Raw genomic sequence first — 17,170 nt, forward strand, 5'->3', positions numbered from 1 at the left:
TCTCTCTTTCATATCTTGGTGCCTTGGTGGAGCAGTGGGCTAATGCCTCCTTAAGTAACACCAGCTGCCTGCAATTAGTGCAGGTTCGCATCCCACCAGGCTCAAGGTTGACTCAGCCTTCCATCCTTCCCAGGTAGGTAAAATGAGGACCCAGATTGTTGGGGGCAATTAAGCTGACTTTGTAATAATGCCGCTTGGGGTGTGTGTGAAAGCCCTAATAAGCAGGCATATACATAGAATGAAGGCTACTGCTAAGCTTGTAAGCCGCCCTGAGTCTTCAGAGAAGGGCGGGATATAAATGAAATTAAAAATAAAAATAAAAAAATAAAAAAATATCTATTTATCTGTTGATCTGTATATCTATCCACCCATCCAATTTCTACCTGCCATGTTTAACAAGACTTTCTGCAGTTCACAAGACCGTGCAATAAAATATCCACAGTAATTACCTAAAAGCAGTCAATCAAAACAAGAAATAAAAATCTTTATCAATCAAGTAACATCTCAATCTCCATCATCTCTGAAAACAATTCAGTTTTTAGCAGTTTATGGAAGATGAATGGTGATTAACACCCTTTTGTCTGTAATTTCTTTGTTTTGTTCTGTTTTTATAGGTTTAAAATGTTTTTATAATAATTACGGTAAGTGATTTTATGTATTTATCCACTGTTTTAGATTTGTTCCATACCAGCCAGAGGCACTTTCAATAGGATGGGCTAAAATAAAATAATAAAATAAAATAAATAAAATAAAATAAAATAATAAATAAAATAAAATAAAATAATAAAATAAAAAATAACATAAAATAATAAAATAAAATAAAATAAAATAAAATAAAATAAAATATAAAATAAAATAAATAAATAAAATGTGCAGGGGACATATCTGAGGTCCATAAGCAGCCTATACCCGAATATGGAGACAAGAAATGAAAAAAAATGCCTCCTACCTCAGCCTCCCCCCATCGTGCGCTGTGATTGGAGGAGACCACTAGCCCATTCAGGATGCATACATTCCAATCTTTTGGCTTAGGTATGACTTATGTAGCTTCCTAAAGATTTTGAAGATAATGTTTACTAATCTAATTTAGAAACTTATGAAATTGGTGGGAAAAAATGTCTCTACCATAATATTTAAAAGTTCCATTTTGCAGAAGAATATATTAAGCTTTATTATTTAAACAACTATCCATTTAATTATTTAGTCTATAACTTTAGCAGAATTCTGTCCTGATTACTGTAATCCCAAACTAAATGCAATTTTTTTTCTTGTTTTCTTACCTTATGTTTATCTGTCATTGAGGATGGCAGAGCTTTAATTCCTTAAAAAAAAGTCAAGAGAAAATAAAACTGTATAAATTGACAAATATCCATTGCAAGATTATTGAATATTAGAAAATGCCTTTTACTGTACAGCTGTTTTCAATTTTTTCTAGTAACTGTGTTTCTGTTAATGTCAAATTAATGGCTATATTATAGGATTTACCGTTATCCTAAAATTAATTTCCTGAAATGTATTTCAAGACAGAAAATAATGAAATTGAATGAATTCCCCAGAGTAATGTGATGCCATATGAATTGCTTGCTTATTCTGCTGTTATTGTTTAATATCAATATTAATTCAACCATCAATCTGTTGTGATACTGAAGAGTAAATATATCCATAAAGATGAAAAAGAAAAAATGAAAAATATATACAAGAATGGGAGGGAGGGAGGGAGGGAAGGAAGGAAGGAAGGAAGGAAGGAAGGAAGGAAGGAAGGAAGGAAGGAAGGAAGGAAGGAAGGAAGGAAGTAATTCTGACACAACTAACCCTAACCCTGGGTGAGCAATTTTTTTCCAGACATCAATCCATTTTTAAACAAACATAAAACAGCGTAAAATAAAATAAAAATGAACACTTTACCATATAAAAAATAAAAGGGGAAAAAATCATACAAGAAAACAAACAAAAAGGATCCAATAACTTTATTTTTTTATTTATTTTTATTCCATTTATATCCCGCCCTTCTCCGAAGACTCAGGGCGGCTTACAAGCTTAGCAATAGCCTTCATTCTCTGTACATGCCTGCTTGTTAGGGCTGCTGCATATTCCAAATTCATCAGATCTTATTTTTAAAACAGTTCTAAGCTTTCAAGAATTTTTTTTCTGAAGGATAAGATAATGTGAGATCTTCCAATTAGCAAATATATAATTTTCTCATAAATTGCAAGTCAACGGTTAAACGTGAAGTTAATGGGCCCACAGCAGTGTGCAGTGCACTAATTAAACTATTTGATGATTCACACAATAGCAACCGTACTCATTTGTAAAGATAAAAAAGCTGCATTTATGAAAATATAATAACAAACCATCTGGTGGCACTTACCATTTTCAAAGAGATTATACTTTTCACAGCCAGGTGCCAGCTTTTCGGTTTGCCGGCAACATTGATAGATTCCATCTGTCCAGAATTTAGGATGATACTTAACCATTATATTATTATTACTCTTTATTTCTAAAAAAAAAAAACCGAAAAGTTAAAAACAGCCAACGTTTTAAATTCTTACGCCTCATTTATGTTGGATGTTGTAATGCGGTAAATATTTGAACCCAAAGAAGCTTACACAGTAGCTCGACTTGCAACAATCCAAACATTATCAATAACAACAATAAATTGAGATTATGTACATCTTAACATTAAAAACCAAGAAATTTGAAGAGTCAACAGAGATGTTGTTCACTACTTAATAATTTCATTTAGATACAGATGGATAGATTTCAACTTCACACTAAACATTTTGCAACTTTTGTTGTTGTTAGTTGCGAAGTCGTGTCCAACCCATCACGACCCTATGGACAATGTTCCTCCAGGCCTTCCTGTCCTCACGCCTACTGCTTCAGTGACTCCATCCAGCCACCTCATGCTCTGTCATCCCCTTCTTCTCTTGCCCTCAACCTTTCCCAGCATTAGGCTCTTCTCCAGTGAGTCCTTCCTTCTCATTAGGTGGCCAAAGTATTTGAGTTTCAACTTCAGGATTTGGCCTTCTAAACAGCAGTCAGGGTTGATCTCCTCTAGGACTGACCAGTTTGATTGCCTTGCAGTCCTTTGTTGTTGTTGTTAGTTGCGAAGTTGTGTCCGACCCATCGCGACCCTATGGACAATGTTCCTCCAGGCCTTCCTGTCCTCTACCATCTTCTGGAGTCCATTTAAGCTCACACCTCCTGCTTCAGTGACTCCATCCAGCCACCTCATGCTCTGTCATCCCCTTCTTCTCTTGCCCTCAACCTTTCCCAGCATTAGGCTCTTCTCCAGTGAGTCCTTCCTTCTCATTAGGTGGCCAAAGTATTTGAGTTTCAACTTCAGGATCTGGCCTTCTAAAGAGCAGTCAGGGTTAAATGATTCAAAAGAAATGTCAGTACATTTGTCCACCTATTGAGTCATTCCCAAGGATCTGGAGTAGGCAGATGCTGTTTATTTTATTTATAAGCTGCCTGACAACCAACAGCTTTGGGTAGTCCCAAATAAAAACATTAAAAATGAAAAAAGAAAACAATAGACAAACATGAAGAGTAAAGATGGCAAGGAATTGTTTCCTGACTAAAAAAAAGATGAAAATAATAAATAAATAAATAAATAAATAAATAAATAAATAAATAAATAAATAAATAAATAAATAGGCAAATGTAGGGGAAATTTTTGTTATGGTGAAATTTCCTTCACGCTTTTCACTTAGAGATGTATGTTTTCAAGAAAGGCAATTACCTTCTTTTAAATTTGTTACCCACTGATCCCTGCTATAGGCAGTGGGAGCAAAAATATAAAGTGTGCTATTATCGTATACAACCTGCAAGAAAGAAAAAAAAACAAATATTACTACCACAAACCTTTTTCCTCTTCAGCTATTATAACTAATTGTTCCTCAATTTATTAGAATTCCTCAATAATTGCTAAATTAATACATGATATAAGCAATGGACCGAATGAAGGCTTATACCAAGGGTAGGCAATCTTGGCTCTTTTATGATTTGTGGACTTCAACTCCCAGAATTCCTGAGCCAGCCATGCTAAGGGGACAGGGAGAGGTTTCCAAGCTGAGCCATGATGGCTCAGGAATTCTGGGAGTTGAAGTCCATGAGTCATAAAGCAGCCTAGGCCTAGGCCAGGGTAGGCAACCTTGGCTCTTTTATGACTCGTGGACTTCAACTCCTAGAATTCCTGAGCCAGCATGGGGGAAACTTTGGCCCCTTCATGACTTGTGGACTTCAGCTCCCAGAATTCCTGAGCCAGCATGGCTCAGCTTGGAAACCTCTCCTTTTCCCCTCAGCGTGGCTGGCTCAGGAATTCTGGGAGTTGAAGTCCACGAGTCATAAAAGAGCCAAGCTTGCCTACCCCTGGGCTAGGCCATCCTTGGCATCTCTATGATTCGTGGACTTCATCTCCCAGAATTCCTCAGCCAGCATGGCTCAGCTTGGAAACCTCTCCCTTTCCCCTCAGCATAAGTGGCTCAGGAATTCTGGGAGTTGAAGTCCATAAGTCATAAAAGGGCCAAGGTTGGCTACTCCTGACTTATACAAATGAAGCTATTTTTTTAGCTATTTTTAAATGTTGTTAGGTTTTTTGAGGGTTTGCCGGGCGGAAAGTCGGGTTTTACAACAAAAGTACAAATATGTAACTAAATAAACCATTATTATTATCTCTGTATATTTATTTTTGTTGCTTCTTGGAAGTTACCTTATGTAATTTTTAAATAAAACCAATATCTGCTTTCAGTATTCAGAATCTAGGAAAAATCCAGCTGAATGAGTGCCAGTCACTCTATCTCAGCCCTAGGAAAATGGCTATGACTTGTCCAATGCTTGCCAAGATACAAGTGTCTCCTTGTCATACTTTTTGTATCAGATTTGCATACTCCCACTTGAACATGGGTCTATGACAAATTGCCATGGCCAACTCGCTGCAGTCAACTTGCTACAGGATAACAATTTTTGTTGGATTACACTAATATCAAAGAAATTGTGGAATAGAATCATTAAAGAAAGGATGCAAAAGGAGGGACAGAATGAAATGTAATCAACAAATATTAAAATATTTTTATTTGTTTTAAATAATTAAATAGAATTGTTAAATTGTTCCACCATGAGCTTTCCCATGGCAAGTTGGCTGTGGCAAGTTGTTCTGCTGCAAGTTGGCCATGGCGAGTTGACCATGGCGAGTTGACCGCAACAAGTTGGCTGTGGCAAGTTGTCCCATTTCCCCTTGTACATATACACTTTGCCTCCTCACATCACAACTTCTGCCTAACCTTAGGCTGGGTTTGGTAGCAATGCAAGATCCAGTCTGGTTAAGAATTGGATGCAAGACTATATGGGGCTACCAATGTTGTAGGCTAGGCCAAGAAATAGAAAAACATCTCAAAAGAAGGCAACAAAAACAACTTCTGCTATCATGAAAACTGCATGGCTGAACTCAACTTAAAATAAGCTTTTAAAAAGGTAAAGGTTCCCCCGCACATGCGTGCTAGTCTTTTTCAACTCTAGGGGCCGGTGCTCATCTCTGTTTCAAAGCCGAAGAGCCAGCGCTTGTCCTAGGACGTCTCTGTGGTCATGTGGCCGGCATGACTAGACGCCAAAGGCGCACGGAACGCTGTTACCTTCCCACCGTAGTGGTTCCTATTTTTCTACTTGCATTTTTACGTGCTTTCGAACTGCTAGGTTGGCAGAAGCTGGGACAAGTAACAGGCGCTCACTCTGTTACGCGGCACTCGGGATTCGACCCGCCAAACTGCCAGACCTTCTGATCGATAAGCTCAGCGTCCTAACCCACTGAGCCACCACGTCCCACAAAATAAGCTTTAGTTTAACCTAAATAGACCCTGCTTCTTAGAGCTCACCACTTAAGTGTCAAAGCAAGAGAGTGTTAACAGTTGTAACAGGGAAGTCCTAACACATTTCAGAAGCTTTTGAGTGAACATCTAGAACTGTTCATGCAGTTTTAGTTCATGCCAATCAATAACAATAAAAAGGAAGAAAGGTGTGTGTATGGGGAAATTGCATGGAAATAGGAGAGAGGAAAAAGCACAAGAAAGTAATCAGACCTGCCCACAGGTCACACCAGCAGTGTCTGCCTTAGAGATTTTCCAAATAAAACCGTGTGTTATATTCACTGAAATTCAATGTTTGCTCTTCAAAGTAGTTAACTTGGCTAACAGCGGAGAATTTAGTTGTAATCTAAACCTCTCAGAGTGTATCAGGTTAAGGGTGGCAGGTGCAATATGTCTGCTAGACAAATATTTCCATATTTATTGAAATACAACCAGCCGAATTTCACAGCTTACCTGAAAAGGATATTTATTTTGACAAGGTATAACAATATCATCATTCTTCACTGTTTCAACACATTTGATTTTGGAAATGTCAACTGATCCTTTCCTGTACTTTTTCTGCAATAGGACAAAGACGGAATCGTTTTAAAAATGAGGAATTTCAAACAATTTGCAGTTAGAACACATGGCAAATTGCAATCCTACACACAGCAGGCCAGAAGAGGGCACAATTGTTCAAATAAAGCAGGGCCTTTTCTTGAAAATGGTCCCAGAGACTTAGAGATTTAAATTTTACTACTAATGAAAATCCCTTTTTCTGATATAAAAATGTCCGCCATTTTTTCCCAACAATTTTTTTTGAAGGAAGGTGTACTTGTATTCAAATCCAACAGAATTTTCAAGTGGCTTAGTGTCGAAAGAAAAATCTTCATCAGGGTCCAGTCCAAGCTGGGAATAAACAAAATGGAGACTGCTTTAGAAAGAAAGCTGTAGTTTATCGAAGAGGAGAGCTAGACAGAAAGATGGCTCTGGAAAAAGAGAGTGACCACATATAGCAGGGAGTGGGTTTTTATACCTTCTGGGGCTCTTGAGGTTGTTTCCTGTTCCTGTTTGAGGCTTTGTATTTCCTACGTCATGTACTTTGACCTGAGTCTGTGTGCCCTTTTGGTATTCTGATGGTGGTGGGTTACTCCTATTGTTTCCTGTCCTTAGAATTTGGGTGGGGTACGTAGATTTTAAGGGTCTTTGTCTTCCTAATTTCTTCAGTTTCTAGCTGGAAGGCTCCAACTTTCCTGAATGGATTATTACATCTGCATTTCTAAAAGCTGGTTTCTGCTGAGTTGTCTGGCTGGGGTGTGTGTGTGTGTGTAGAAGTTTCTGCCTTTTTAAAGATCTTCTCCATTATTCATTTCATTTCATTTATTTCATTTATTTGATTTCTATACCGCCCTTCTCCCTAGGGACTCAGGGCGGTCCACAGGGCATATATAAATAGCTATACAAAAATTAAAAGAGAATTAAACCATGCCCAATTAAAATACAGCAATAATAGAATAATAAAAACCAATTAAAAACCCGTATTCCCCATCAGGCCAGACCAGCTAACTCAAACAAATGGGTCTTCAGCCCGCGGCGGAAGGATCGGAGGTCCGATGCCATCCGGAGCTCAACCGGCAGTTGGTTCCATAATGCCGGAGCACCCACAGAGAAGGCCCTCCCCCTGGGGGCCACCAGTCGACATTCCCTGACCGGAGGCACCCTGAGGAGGCCCTCTCTGTGGGCACGCACAGGGCGGAGGGGAGTTGACGCCGGCAGCAGGTGGTCCTCGAGGTATCCCAGACCCATGCCATGTAAGGACTTAAAGATCATAACCAAGACCTTGAACCTCACCCGGAAGACAACTGGTAACCAATGCAGCTCGTGGAGCAAAGGTGTAACATGGGAGTACTGGGAAACTCCCAAGACAACTCTCGCGGCCGCATTCTGTACCAGTTGGAGCCTCCGAGTGGTCTTCAAGGGAAGCCCCATGTAGAGAGCATTACAATAGTCTAGGCGAGAGGTCACGAGCACATGAGTGACCGTACACAGGGCATCCCGGTCCAGATAGGGCCGCAACTGGCGCACCAGGCGAACCTGGGCGAAAGCCCCCCTAGTCACGGCCACTATATGGTCTTCCAGGGCAAGTCGTGAATCTAGGAGGACTCCCAAGTTGCGAGCCCTATCCACGGGGGGTAAGAGCTCGCCCCCCATAGAAAGCGATGGAACATTTTGAATGTCCTGGGATGCCGGAATGTACAGCCACTCAGTCTTGTCAGGGTTGAGTTGAAGTCTGTTCCTCCCCATCCAGACCCGAACCGCCTCCAGGCAACGGGACATCACAGCGAGGGCATCACTGGGGTGGTTTGGGGTCGAAATGAAAAGTTGGGTATCATCGGCGTATTGATGATACCCAACTCCAAAACCACGAATGATCTCACCCAGCGGTTTCATGTAGATGTTGAACAGGAGAGGCGAGAGAACCGACCCCTGAGGAACTCCACAAACGAGAGACCTAGGGGCCGATCTCTGCCCCCCTGCCAACACCGACTGCGAGCGTCCCAGGAGATAGGAGGAGAACCACTGAAGAACTGTGCCTCCCACTCCCAATCCCCTGAGACGCCGCAGCAAGATACCATGGTCGATGGTATCGAAAGCCGCCGAGAGGTCTAATAGGACTAGGACAGAGCAATATCCCCTATCCCGAGCCCTCCAGAGATCATTCACCAGAGCGACCAATGCCGTCTCCGTGCTGTACCCGGGCCTGAAACCCGATTGGTAAGGGTCCAAATAATCCGCTTCATCCAGGACCAGAGGGAGCTGATGCGCCACCACACTCTCAACAATCTTCGCAAGAAAGCGAAGGTTGGAGACTGGACGAAAGTTGTTCAATACAGCTGGGTCCAAGGCAGGCTTCTTGAGGAGAGGTCTCACCACCGCCTCCTTCAAGACGGTGGGGAAATAACCCTCACTCAAAGAAGCAAATATAACCGCCTGGAGCCAGCCTCGTGTCCTCTCCCTAGCTGCATAAACCAGCCAGGAAGGGCACGGGTCCAATAAACATGTGGTGGAGCTCAGCCTCCCCATAATCCTGTCCACTTCATCAGGGGTCACAGAATCAAACTCCTCCCAAATAACATTGACAAGACCGCCCGTGTCCTGATCGCCAGACTCTGCCCAGCTGGAGTCCAAACCGGTCCGAATCCGAGCGATTTTATCCGCCAGATGTTGACTAAATTCCTCGGCACGACCCTGCAAGGGATCCTCCCTCACCTCCTGATTAAGAAGGGAGCGAGTCACCCTAAACAGGGCGGCCGGGCAATTATCTGCGGACGCGATGAGGGTAGAGAAGTAATTACACCTCGCCACCCTCATCGCTGCGAGATAAGACCTAATATGGGTTCTTAACCGCAACCGGTCGGATTCAGATCGGCTAGACCTCCAGCAGCTCTCTAGGCCCCGTTTCCGGCGCTTCATCTCCTGGAGCTCTGCGGAAAACCATGGAGCTCGTTGGGATCTGCACCGGGTCAGGGGCCGCAAGGGTACAACCCGGTCAAGTGCCTCAGTGGCTGCCCTTTCCCAGGCTTCCACTAAGGCATCCGCCGAGTTGTGAGCAATGGAGGCAGGTGGGGACCCCAGTGCCGCTTGGAATCTATCAGGATCCATTAAGCGTCTGGGGCGGTACCATCTAATTGGCTCCGTACCCCCACGGCGGGGGGTGGCAAAATGGAAGACCAGCCGCAGGAGGTGATGATCGGTCCATGACAGGGGCATAATAAATGGAGAGCCCCCACCAAGATCATCCAACCACCGTCCAGATAAGAAAATCAGGTCAAGGGTGTGGCCTCCCTCATGAGTTGGTTCAGAAATTACTTGCGTCAGGTCCATGGCCGTCATGGAAGCCATGAACTCCCGAGCTAGCTCAGATGAGCCTCCCAGGGATGGTAGATTGAAGTCTCCCAAAACTATAAGTTTTGGGAACTCAACCACCAACCCCGAGAGGATATCGAGCAGCTCGGGCAGGGCTGCCACTGCGCGACTAGGCGAAATGTACACCAGCAGCAAGCCCAACTGCGCGCCAGAACCAAATCTCACAAAGAGAGACTCACACCCGACTATCTGAGGAACGGTGGTCTCCCGCGGACATAAGGTCTCCCTAATAGTCACTGCCACACCCCCACCCCTACCATGAGCTCGTGGCCGGTGTAGCACCCGGAAGCCTGGTGGGCAAAGGTCAACCAAAGGGACCCCACCCTCTGGGCCCAACCAAGTCTCCGTGATGCAAGCCAGGTCCGCGTGCTCACCCTCAACTAAATCCCTAACGAGGGGAGCTTTGTTAACCACGGACCTGGCATTCAGGTACACCAGCCGGAGCTCAGGAGGCTGCACATCCTCGCTCCTGGAACCTCGGGGAAGAGGCAGAGGGTCGGAGCGCCTCACCGCTTGCAAATAGCGGAGACGGCCCTCCCGGTAACGATACGGCCCTCTGTCTATCCACCTGCTGCCATTCCCCGTCGTGGGAATCGGTAATCCCACGACCCGCTCATGAGCCCCGGAGACAACCACACCCTGTTCTCCCCCCCGCGCGGTCAGACCCAAGTCTGGCCTGAGCCATAGTTGATTGGCCACCCCCCATAGCCAGACAACCCCTATCTCCCACCCCTCTCCCTAACCCCATAAAAATTTCGATAAAAAAAGTAATCAGAGGCCTCCTATTAAATTTGTGTTGACGGCCCCTGCCCCTGCCCAGCCATCTCTCAGGGTCCCAGAACTCGGGCCCGTCATCCAGGTTATGAGTGTTTAAGGAGGCGGGTCGCACCCAGGAGAGGGGGGCCCCCCTGAGGGCGTACAAGTCCGTGCTGGTGTATTGTCGCATGGGTCTAGCAAGTCCAGGATAGGCATCCCATTAGTTATGTCCATGGGAGGATCGAAACATGGAGACAGATATCTGGGTCCCCACCCAACTTCACTGCCACTCAGTTGGGTGCCCCCAGAGACAGGCCGCCCCCCGCCCTCTCACGACGGGTTGCAACTCTGTTCCTGGGGGTGGACCAGATATCCTCTGGGTAGGCAAACCCCATAGAGCTCCCACCTCTATGGGGCTGCAGATGGAAAAGTCAAGCCACTCTCCCACCGTGGCCCGTACCCAGGTGTGTCCAAAATCCAAGGGGAGAGGGGGGGTAGGCAGGAAGATGATAAGTATATATGTCCAAGGCAAAAAGGGTAGGCAGGCCAGGATAGTAGGGATAGTATTCCTTGGGGGAAATCCATTCTGCCTTTTTAATACTCTCCAAAATATTTCTCTGGATTCTTCCCCACATCAGTTTCCAGGGAGAAAAATGTTAGCTATTTCCTTCCAATCCCCCTCTCTATGCCTAAATCATTATCATGGTGATTAAAAGGAGACTGGTCAATAGACTCATCATCAATTGGCTCCAGGAATTGCGATGAGTACAAAAAATGATGAGTACCAAAAATTTTTTTCCCATAAGGAATAACGTAGTGAGTAAAAAGGCAGCTGACACCAACAAGAGCCTTGGTGGAGCAGTGGGCTAATGCCTCAAGTAACACCAGCTGCCTGCAATTAGTGCAGGTTCGCGTCCCACCAGGCTCAAGGTTGACTCAGCCTTCCAAGATAGGTAAAATGAGGACCCAGATTGTTGGGGGCAATTAAGCTGACTTTGTAATAATGCCGCTTGGGGGGCGTGTGAAAGCCCTAATAAGCAGGCATATACATAGAAGGAAAGCTACTGCTAAGCTTGTAAGCCGCCCTGAGTCTTCGGAGAAGGGCGGGATATAAATGGAATTAAAATAAAATAAATAAAATAAAGCTCTAGCTTGCGCGTGGGTACCAAATACACAATGAGTACCAAGACAGAATTTTCACATCTAAATGCGTTGAGTACCAAATTCGATGAGTTTCAAAGCAGTTGGGTACTAAGGTACCACTGTATTCAAAAGCCTTGTAACATCAAACAGTCATGTTATTGTAAGCTTAGTCATTGTGTAAGGGCTTACCCAATTGCAGTGTTCCCAAATGCACAGTAATTAATCCTAGGTGAAAAATCCTCTTTATTGCCTCTTTCTGTCCTTGTTCCCAGGTGCACAATAAACTTTGTTCACTATAAATGTATACCACATTCTGATTAGCACAGATTTGTATAAGAGCCATAAGATTCTGAGAATTTTATTTACATTCCTTTCCTTGTGATCTCCAACAGGAATGTTCCTCTGGGGTCAAGAGTTTCATTTAGCTATCCACCATGTCCCCAATTTTCCTTTAGTCAGTCTTCAACAGCATACTTACGAAATTATTTTCTTTGCTCCAATTTTTACAGTTCTGACCCTAAATCACATCTGCCTTTTAAAGGCAAGCATTCTTCATTGGGGAAGATTCTTCGGGAACTTTTTATTATCTGCTTTTTGTAAAGCTACTCTGAAATATTTGATGCCATCTCCAAACCTCAGTGCTTCCTTCTCTTTCTGTATTATTTCTGGTTACTCTTAAAAAGCACTAAAAAGCATATTTACATCCCTTCAGAGTAAGACATATTCTTATAGGGAATATAGACATATTCCTCAAAGTCTTACATTCTGCTTTCAGTTCTTTAACTGGGAACCAATCCATAAAATGATCTGATGAACAAGGGAAAACAGAGCCTTAGTAGTATCACAGATAGAAACACACAAAACTGTGTATTGCGTGTTCATGCTTTACTGCCCAGCATCAGGAAGAATGCCAGGATGTTGTTCATCTAGATAAGGTTAAAAATATGCATGAAAAACAGTCTGCAGAGTCTGAAATTAAAGGGATAACAACACATTTTTATTCTCCACACAACAAAACTCTCAAAACCTATTATTAAAGAATAGCAGAGAAACAACTTTCCGTTTTAATAATATTGGTTTTGGATTCTTTCAATCCGAGTTTTGAATTACAAGCCATTTTGGGGCTATTCAATTTATCTCTTATGAAATACTCCACTTGTAAAAATGTATGACCTGTCCTTTCTCTTATGTGTGTGTGTATATATATATCTGAGGTTTTCGAAGAAAGCTAAAGCCACCAGCCTGATGATGACGGATGGGATTCCGTCGTTGCGCCTACACCTTTAGTTCTACGCGGGGGAAAACCCGAATAACCAAAGATCCATATATATATATATATATATATATATATATATATATATATATATATATATATATATATATATATATATATATATAAATTAGCAACACTCTGTGATTAGTGATGTCAGGTTCCACATTATTATCTCAATTTGTCTTTGCAGATATATCCACTGAAAGGTTTCTACAGACTTTAAGAAATTGTTGCTTCTAAAATACAGGATAAACTACAAAAAAACAACAACAACAACCCAAAAAGCAATAATGAAAAATGTGAGTAGAACAATTAACAAATTATCATTAAATTTAACATTCGACATAAAAAAAATTTCCCTATTTGAATGCTGAAAAATATACTTTAAATATCTTATTTTAACTAACTAATACATAAATTATTAACAAGAAATTGTTTTTGACACGTGGCTCTTTCTGTTCAAACAGGCACAGATTTGATTTATTGTATGTTTAGCTGAGCTATATTGTACCCTGCGAAATGTCTAATACAGGTAATTCTTGACTTACAACAGTTTATTTAACGATTGTTCAAAACTACATCACTGAACAAAGTGACTTATGACTGTTTTTCACATTTACAACCATTGCCGCATTCCCGTGGTCACACGATTACAATTCAGATGCTTGGCAAGTGACTCATATTTACGACGCTTGTAGTGTCCAGGGGTCACGTTATCCCCTTCTGCAACCTTCTGACAAGCGAAGTTAATGCAACAGCCTTGTTACTAACTTATCAGTTGCACCGATTCACTGAACAACTGTGACAAGAAAAGTCGTAAAATGGGGCAAAACTCACTTAACAAATGTTTCACTTAGCAACAGAAATTTTGGACTCGACTGTGGTCACAAGCCGAGGACTGCCTGTATATGCTCCTGTGACTGAATGTTGCATGGGATCTGGGAAACTGATTCCACATTAATTAAAAAACATCATATTGAAAAAGATATATGGGTGATTCTCGATTTATAATCATAGCTGGGCTCAGGATTTCAGTCGCTAAGCAATGAGGTCATGAAGTGAGATGTCCTGTGACCAGACCTAATTTTATGATCACGTTTACCATGGAGGTGGTGCAATGGTGATAACTTCAAGGATAACTCACCAATCGCTTTTTCCGCATCTGTTGTAATGTTGAACCGTCATTAAATGAACGGACATCAGTTGAAAACTGCCTCCATACGTACATACAATATACACTCAGGTGTACGTGTATTTGAGACGAACAATGTTATGAGCAACTCAGAGCCGGTAAAGACAGTAAAGTCATGAAATCAGAGAGACCAAGAGGAAATATAGCTAAATCTAATTTATGCTATTCACTATTCCTCCCCATATCTTTCTATCCTCGGAGGTCACTCTTTCTTCCACCATGCCTATGCCAATTCATGCACTAACTTTTGCTCTTTAAACCTCTCCCCCCCCTCTTTGAAAGTTTCCATCAATTCTGTCTAACTCTATCTTTCAGAGTCTTCCGTTTTATTCACCATCCCTGTGAATGTGTGAGCCTAAGAATGTAAAGTCTATTATAATTTCAGCTTCTTCTCCACTTACTTGCACTAGATTGGCATTGCCTATTGACATAATCTTGGGGTTTTTTTTAAAAAACAACAACAGCCAACTAAATTTTGCTCTGTCTTCTTTCACCTTCAAACATTCTACAACAAGACTTCTCATTCCTCACTACCCAGTGTCAAAGCGGTTGTCATCACTATAAATGAGGCCGATTTTCACCCACCGTATTTACTTCCAATTTCTCCTAGTTCAGCAGTTCTCATGCTATATTCAATATGTAAATTTAATTAATAAGGTGACAGGGGGCAACACTAGAAGTCCTTTCCCAAGCATTAAAACTTTTAGTTGTTCAATATTCTATCCTAAATGTTGTTTCCAGATCACAAAATTTCCAGTGCTCAATTCATATAGCCTTCTACGTGTAGCTGGTGGTTATAGCGCAGGGGTAGGCAACCTCAGTTCATTTATGACTCATGGACTTCAACTCCCAGAATTCCTGAGTCAGCATAGCTGACTCAGGAATTCTGGGAGTTGAAGTCCATGACTCATAAAAGAGCCGAGGTTGCCTACCCCTGTTATAGCGGTTAGAATGTGTAGTGGTTAAAATGTAGTATTGGAGACTAATTCTGCTGACTGCCGGCTGCCAGCAGCTCGGCAGTTCAAATCTTCCGAAGTTGGTAAAATGAGGACCCAGATTGTTGGGGGCAATAATGCTGACTCTGTAAACCACTTAGAGAGGGCTTTAAAGCACTGTGAAGCGGTATATAAGTCTAAGTGCTACTGCTATAACAATATTTTTAAGGGTTGTCCACAATTTGTTCTGGTCTAAGGTCTAAGGCTCTAAGCCAGGGGTGTCAAACTCAATTTCATTGAGGCCCGCATCAGCATTGCGGTTGCCTTTAGGGGGCCAGGTAGGCGTGGCCTAGAGGGTAGGCGTGGCCTACTGGGTGGGAGTGGCTAGAGTGCGTATGGCCTACTAGGTGGGCGTGGCCAGCTCTACATCATTCGCATCAAGGGTGCCTATGGGGGCCTGGGCAGGAGTGGGACAGATCTGAGGGTCTCTGGCAGAAGGAGGGTCTCTGGGCCAGGGCCAAGGCAGTGGGGGCCGTTCCCTCACTGTTTCCAGGGTGGCTTCGCGGGCCACATGAAACCACTTCGCGGGCCGGATCTGGCCCCCGGGCCTTGTGTTTGACATGTCTGCTCTAAGCAGTCAAAAGTCTTGGTATAGTCCATGTTTTTCCCCCCAACTGTTTTGCTGAATCTTAGGACTTGATGAAAAATTGATGGAGCTCTGCAAGAGATTAAGACCGGGGGGATGGGGGAGAGAGACCACCGGATCACAGCCAATTTTATTTCACTTCTGTAGCCTTTAAAAGTTTGAAAACTTCTGGTTTATAATAAAGTAAAAATAGATGCCTTTTGAATTACTCTGCCTTTTTCCATTATCAAAGCAGAACATTTTTTAAAAAATCAACACTGTCATTCATCCTTGTGTGTCCAAATATTTTTTTTCTCTATTTTCTTATCTCATTTCTTCTAACGTTTTTCCTTTTCAGATCACATTCAATTAAAATGTGGCACAATTTTTTTCCCCCAGCAGTCTTCTCTGCTTCGTTCATTATCACCCTTCATAGCAACATGACAGAACTATCACCAACCGGTGATGCGCAAATACAATCCTCGCTGCTGTTGATACATATAACGTTAAATACCGGCCTGTGCTGAAATGGACAGACTTGCGTTGAAGATCAAAGCAAAAGAAGATACAGAACATTTTTCAAACATTTTATCAATGGCTGGAAAAACGGGATGGACAGTAAGAACTTAACTTGCATTATTAAGCAAAACAAATCAACCCAGACAACACGCTGCTCATTAAGCACTAATGAAATGTAATAACAGAAATTCAATAAAATATTATAAAACAAAAACAAGACATATATTTTACCGATGATTTTTTTTTTCATAAGCATCTATAACTACTGTGTTTCTCAGAAAATAAAGACCCAGTCTTATATTATTTTGGCACCAAGACACATTAAGGCTTATTTGGGGGGGTGATCAGCCCAGCCAGGCGCCCCGCCCCACTGATGCGTGCACAAGAGGCACCGAGCACGCGGGTGCTAATGTTATACAGCAGCAGCTGCAGCCCGCCGGCACCTTGACGCAGCGCAGGTAAGTCTGAGCGCACAGCCAGAGAGACAGTGAGGAAGCAGGCGATCCTGACGTGCCATGTGGCTGCCTGCCTGCCCCGGATCACAGGCCCTGGATGGCGGCCATGCAGTGTGTCCAGATCACCTGCCTCCCCCCAACTCCGTGCTCAGACTTACCTGTGCTATGCGGGCTGTGGCAGCTGCCAGGCACCAGACACCACTGAAGGCTTGCAATTCAAAACAAGCCTTCTTAGTTTTTTAAAAAAGCTGACATCTGACCCCATTGCTTCCAAAGTGCCCTTATTTTTGGAGCAAGACACCCTCAAATATTAAGCAATGTGGCTTTTTTTTAAAAAAAAAACCTTGCAGGGCAAAAAAAGGGTTCCAGCAGTCAGGGATGTTTTAAAAATGTTCTTTTTCTGTTATTATTTCCTTTTGCTTCCATCTTCCGGTTTCCTCATTTCATGGAAAGACTGTGTCGCTTTGCTAAACTGAACAACCAACTCTCTTTCCCTTACGAA

The 17,170-nt window shown here is 42.7% G+C and overlaps 1 protein-coding gene across 1 annotated transcript in view; it reads right to left on the reverse strand.

The window, feature by feature from the left end:
• Nucleotides 1–17,170, reverse strand: part of TEC (tec protein tyrosine kinase) — a 99,741-nt gene that overhangs the window by 38,208 nt on the left and 44,363 nt on the right. Inside the window, exons 3-6 of the mRNA XM_083367904.1 lie at nucleotides 6,318–6,422; nucleotides 3,746–3,827; nucleotides 2,369–2,497; nucleotides 1,281–1,321 (exon numbers count right to left, since the gene is read on the reverse strand). Of these exons, the coding sequence (XP_083224030.1) occupies nucleotides 1,281–1,321; nucleotides 2,369–2,497; nucleotides 3,746–3,827; nucleotides 6,318–6,422 (357 nt within the window). The remainder of the gene's footprint in view (nucleotides 1–1,280; nucleotides 1,322–2,368; nucleotides 2,498–3,745; nucleotides 3,828–6,317; nucleotides 6,423–17,170) is intronic.

This window comes from Vipera ursinii (assembly GCF_947247035.1).
Source record: "Vipera ursinii genome assembly, chromosome: 7".
Classification (NCBI taxonomy): domain Eukaryota; kingdom Metazoa; phylum Chordata; class Lepidosauria; order Squamata; family Viperidae; genus Vipera; species Vipera ursinii.